This window comes from Leucoraja erinacea, chromosome 14 (assembly GCF_028641065.1).
Source record: "Leucoraja erinacea ecotype New England chromosome 14, Leri_hhj_1, whole genome shotgun sequence".
NCBI lineage: Eukaryota > Metazoa > Chordata > Chondrichthyes > Rajiformes > Rajidae > Leucoraja > Leucoraja erinaceus.
The window spans coordinates 35884611-35890610 of record NC_073390.1 but is presented as its reverse complement, the minus strand read 5'-3'; the positions used below and the strand labels follow the sequence as shown (position 1 = coordinate 35890610).

The following is a 6000-nucleotide window of genomic DNA, read 5'->3' as shown; positions in this document are numbered from 1 at the left end:
TCTGCGGTCATTTTGTTTCCGATAGAAACTTAATAAGGTGGAAGGTGGTACTTAAAAAATTAAACCCCATTCAAAATTAAATGTGGTACTATTAAAATGAATGAAGCAGTACCATAACATATCATCACTGAGCTCAATGGCTGAAATATTGACAAGAACAACAAATATTGGTGAAAATGTTGAAACAAAGAACTGCAGAAGGGATCCACTGAGTTACTCCAGCACTTTGTGTCTATCTTTGTGGGGGAAATGTTATTGCGTGTTATATGATGGATAACAGTGACGTAGACAGCAAAGCCATTTAAACAGATTCATTTATTTTATCCATTTGTTTCTCAATGACATATATCAAAACATGTTAAAATTTTCACCCAGAAATATAAGCCCATTACTCCCGGTGAATAACAGCCAGCAGGTCTGTTGGGAGTGAGATTACATAGCTGCATTACCAATCACATCTGCGACTACAAGTTATTTGTCTTTTCTTTAATCAAACATAACATATGAAACCCGCAACTGTTCCAGAAACAGAGCCTATCCAAGTACTCGCTACAAAGTTGCCGCTCCCCTTTAAATGCTGGAGTTTGGTACCTGGGGAAAATGGAAATTGTACTGAACGTTCACTGGTCTATTTCATTTCCATTAACCAGCGAGACTCCCTATATGGCTTTGCAGCGATTTAAACGGGAACAAACTTGGCTCCCAAAATGTTACTGCATTTGTTGAAATCAAGTGCACCCAGGCAAAATGATTAATCATGAAGGCTGGATAAGCACAACATATAAAATAAAAGCCCCTGCTGCTGTCTCTTCACTTTGCTGGAGTTTGGAGGTAAAAACCTTTGAACATTGACAACAACAGAGCAAAAATAATAGTAAATTAGAATTTCAAAAAGCAGCCGTATTTATATCCAGGTTACACAGATTTTGCATTTATAAATGTAGATTGTTTGACAAGATGATCCATTTCAAAGTTTCCATAGAGAACCCCAGGCATCATCTGTTGTCGCTCAGCATCAGCCTACTATTATTTCTATTTTTTTGAGCATTACAAATAACTTATTACCCAAATTTAGAATATTTTACACCTCCAATGACTCTTGAAACTCAGGGAGCCACAACAGTTTGTACAGATGGAAACCATATTTACCTTTGACATTTTCTCTGAAATTGGCGAATGTCCAATGTGTGTCTGAGATTGTAGATGGTTAAATATATAGTGGTGCAGACATACATGTTCATTCACCCAATGTAACCTGGTTGTTTCTTTCGTTGAACTGGTACTGAGGAATTACCCAAGATCTTGAGTAACCAACAACAGGAGGGGAAGATATGTTGCGGGATCCTTCCCCCTTCAGGTGGTACAATTATAAAGTATGCCATGGCTTTATCATGTGTATAAATGGGTGAACTAAGATTATACCCTTCAGAAAAGTGAATGTCCGATCAGTCAGAGCTGTTGATGGATTTGCTAAAAAATACCATGACGACTTCTGAATTATGACTGATAATCAGTTTTCAAAGAACCAAGCTCAAGAATATTGAAGTTAATCTCGATTGAGAAAGTGACCTGATGCTTTGTGTGAACTGTGTCCCAGGCCCTGTTTCCATTGTCTAGAAACAAAGGTATGCATTGCTCATTTTCAACCAAGGTCCTAGATTAAAATGGTCATTTGCAGGGACCGAAACGCTTTGTGTCTTTCAGCAAATCCATTACATTTAACGCAGTTTTCAGTTGGTACCTGGCATGAACAGCTACAAAATGTACTGCAATGGGCATGATGTGGTTCGTGACTTACAATGTTGAAAAGATTAAATAGATTATTACAGAATGGCTGAGAAAATTATAAAAGGTACAACATTCTTTTTTTCTTTAAACTTAGTCCTGACAAAACGTGTGATTCCTATTACTATGTAGAAATAAAATAATCTTATTTTAAAGTTTCCTGCATGAATTTGCTCTACCTACTAAGTTTCCTCAACAACCGGCTCAGATGAGATGAGTGTGTGCATAATTGCTACATGGCATTAATAAACTGAACACTGAGCAATATGAACATTATTACTGATTATTCAGATGGGCTTCAGGGCAAAGTCAGCCTTAGATTCTCACAGATTAAGAAGGTGTAAAAGCTTGATCCACAGTCTGTGGTGGGTTAGCCCATCTCACCCAAGGCAAGGGATCTACCACAAGCCATGTTGTTCAAGGCGTCGGAAAGGGGGAAAAGGGAAGGACAAAAAACAAAAATTAAATCAAATTAAAACAAAACAAAAATCAGTCTGAAGAAGGGTCTCGACCCGAAATGTCACCCATTCCTTCCCTCGAGATGCTGCCTGCCCCGCTGAGTTACTCCAGCATTGGGTGTCTACCAAACAAACATTAAAATCGGCTAGGCTCTCACTCTTGCTTAATATATGGTGACTGATGTCTGTATACTGAGTGAGTGATGTCTGTATACTGCCTCAGGTTGGATAATTCACACGAAGGACATTACGATCATTTGGACGAGAAACATGGAGGGCGACCGATGTCCGTGGATCAGCACTCTAGTGATGCAGTCAAGACCGTCAGGATAGGAGTTGGGAAGCTAAAAACTGGAAGAAAGAAAGTTCAGTGACCGGATTGAATTAGACTGGGAATGCTCTTACTCAGTGGTTCACTTGGCCAGTGGTTGTATAAAATCTCAACCCTGAATTTTTAAATTTCTCAAAACCATGAAACGGTAAAATGAACACAACTGCATATCATGTTGAGAGTTAAACAGCATGAGTTACTAAGTTGAAGAAAACACAATTAGTTTCCTGTTGGAGAATGTGTTTACAAGTGTCACAATGCAGTTGGAAAGTCTTGTTATCCACTGTTCATAACTGCATACATATCCACTGCATTGGGTCAATGGATCGTGCCTTTGGATCACATTGGAGTATCCTGGCTTGATTCTGTTTCCAGATCCATGTGCATCTAGTTGAGAAAGACCCATACTGCTCTGAAGCAAACATCTCTGTTTTACAGATTAATTTCAAAATTACAGACATAAAAATTTTCTTTAAACCTCCGAGATTCGTAATGATCTAGAAGACCAAAAGTTTTAAGAACTTGATGCAAGCCATGGCGCACCATGGCTACCATTTCTCAATATGGCTCATGTAATCTTCCGTGGGCACTCGCCCTTGTTCTTCCATTTCCTCTTTGGGCAGTTCCTCAGGGATCTTCTGTTGATGATGCTCCTCCTGATTGTGTATCCTCCGCTCCATCCTTTCTAACTGCCTCTTGTACTGGAATCGCTGTTGGAAAAGGTCTTTTGCATAGTCATACAGTTGCACGTCTAGGTCATTTAGCTCCTCAATCCTATGGATTGTCTCATTATCAGTCTCCACACCTGATGCACGGGTACTGTTGAACTGTATGAAGGGTTTAATGAACAGTAAATGAAAAGTTCTCTCAAACAAATACTGTGTTTTCCTTTGGAATTCAGTCAAACCAAAGAAAGCCATATCTTTGAGGTTCTTCTTGGCGCTTTCCAAAAGTATCTGAGCCCTCTTCCTCTCAGTAATAAAGGACATGTTGTAGCAACCCACCAGACTGAGATCGGCGAGCATTCGTACCTGTCGATTGTTGGCCAGGTTGAATGGACAATCCATGAACTGCTTAAGTGTGCAACCTGACCAGTCATTCCCCTCATAGCAAGATGGCAACTCGTCAGGCGTTGGTGTCCTCCCATCACACATGTGGAGAGATGTCTTCCACGTGGCCCCGCGTTGGACATGCCTCCACTCACTCAGGTAGCGCGAAACCGGATCTCTTAACATGGTGATGTAATAGAATTTCCTGCAGGTGGACAAAAGGAATACATTACATTTCAATCATCTTAACTGTGGTAGCTAAATGATCTGATCTAGTTACATTTCTCTTCCGGCTCCACCATTGATTATTACGGACCTTTTAATCATAATGCTATCAGACCAACATTAGTATGGAATTCAGACTTTCAGTTGGCCCTAGCTTACTTAACATAGCTTACTTAATGACTTGGGTTACGTCAATTTAATATTTGACGAGGATGTGCCATGAAATTACATTATGGAACCATTTAAAGCCAAGGGCAGATTGTCACAATGGAATTCTAACAATGCCATAGAGTCAGAGCTACACGGCATACAAATAGGCCTTTCGGGCCATCTCATGCAGACCAAGTTGCCTAATGCCCCTGTCCCACTTAGGAAACCTGAACGGAAACCTCTGGAGACTTTGCGCCCCACGCAAGGTTTCCATGCGGTTCCCGGAGGTTGCAGGTAGTGGGAGCAGGTAGGGAGACTGACAAAAACCTCCGGGAACCGCACAGAAATCTTGAGTGGGGCGCAAAGTCTCCAGAGGTTTCCGTTCAGGTTTCCTAAGTGGGACAGGAGCATAACCTGACCAGTCCCACTTGCCTGCATAGCCCTCCTAACACCTCCTATCCATGTACATATCCAAATGTCTTATAAAACTTTTAACATGACTCCATTTATATGTAAGGTTGAGTATGGGGGTGGGGTGGGGAGCTAGTTGGGGGGAAGTTTAGTTAACTGTAGATGTTACCACTGTCAACGACCAGGAAAATTGGACACTCTAAATTGACTCTGTGAGTTACCACAATTGTCTACCGTGAACCAGCAAGAAACCAGGCATCACGTCCCAAATCGTCCGTGCTGACCAAGTTGCCTAAAGGGCCTGTCCCACTTACTCGATTTTTTTCGTCGACTGCCGGCACCCGTCATAGTCGCAACAGGTTGCCGAAAATTTTAACGGGATGACGTCTGTATGGTTATGAGTAGTTGCCCAAAAAGTCGTACCTTTTTCTGGTCGCCGCTGAACTTTCAACGTTATGAAAATTTTCGGCAACCTGCTGCAACTATGAAAAAATGGCGTAAGTGTGACAGGCCCTTAACCAAGCTAGTTCTACTCCTGCAAAAGTGTTAAGGGACACAAAAATAAAATTACCCCATCATGCCTGAATGTGCTCATAGGATTAAAATGTTCCCTTCCAATGAGAGGGTGATACTGAACTGCCCTCAATTAATTAACAAATTCTTGCCACCTGGGTTGGAGTCAGAAGAAGGATCCCGACCCGAAACGTCATTCATCCTTTCTCACCAGAGATGCTGCCTGTCCCGCTGAGTTACTCCAGCATTTTGTGTCTACCTTTGGTATATACCAGCACCTGCAGTTCCTTTCTGCACATATGTTGGCATCGCGTTTTGCTGAGGTCCGCCCCATCATGAACCTGGGACAAAGTCGTGAGGCTGTTTCAGGAATGAGAAATTCCTGGCAAGGGGTCCCTTTCAGGAATTGTCCACAGGCTCGCTTCAAAACCTCTCAAGGCGTCAGTCGAACCATTCAGAAAATGTGCAGATTCCAGAAATAATTGCTGGCTGTTCCTGCCTCTTAAGCTAAGCAAATATTTGAGTAATGAGGGGCTGATTTCAGGAGAAATTGCCAGCAATTTAGCTCAGGCTTTTGTTCCCGAGAACACACAGGCTGCCAAGTTGATGTCTACAGGCAGGGTTTCGAAAAAAAAAAAACCCATCTGAAAATTAGGCTGATTGCTGCCTATCCTGGAATAAATTGAACTGAAAGCTAAAGTGATTACATAAATAATGCACAATTCATTATCTGTCAAGAATAATCCAGGAATGCAGTTTACCTCATTACTGCTTTTCAAAAGATTGCTTATAGGGCAGATATAATCTCTGTACTTCATACGACATGCAGTATGAAAATTAACTTAATTCTGCTGGACAACATGATACTTTGTTGCTTATAAATTGAAAATTAAGTCAATATTTATTTAACACCATGCTTACGTGATAACAGTTTATCTGATAGCAAAAATGCAAGGAACATAACAGGAGCTGCTGATAATTTCTCATGAATGAGGCTCTTGATCGAGAGAGGCTGAGAAAAATGTACAACAAAATGGTTTCTATGCTTCATGTGCATACTGTCTATCACCAAAGGGCA

The 6000-nt window shown here is 41.1% G+C and overlaps 1 protein-coding gene across 1 annotated transcript in view; it reads right to left on the bottom strand.

The window, feature by feature from the left end:
* Positions 1-296: 296 nt before the first annotated feature.
* Positions 297-6000, bottom strand: part of LOC129703570 (heparan-sulfate 6-O-sulfotransferase 1-like) — a 293264-nt gene continuing 287560 nt past the window's right edge. The window contains exon 3 of the mRNA XM_055646157.1: positions 297-3828. Coding sequence (XP_055502132.1) covers positions 3123-3828 — 706 coding nt within the window. The 3' untranslated portion in view covers positions 297-3122. The remainder of the gene's footprint in view (positions 3829-6000) is intronic.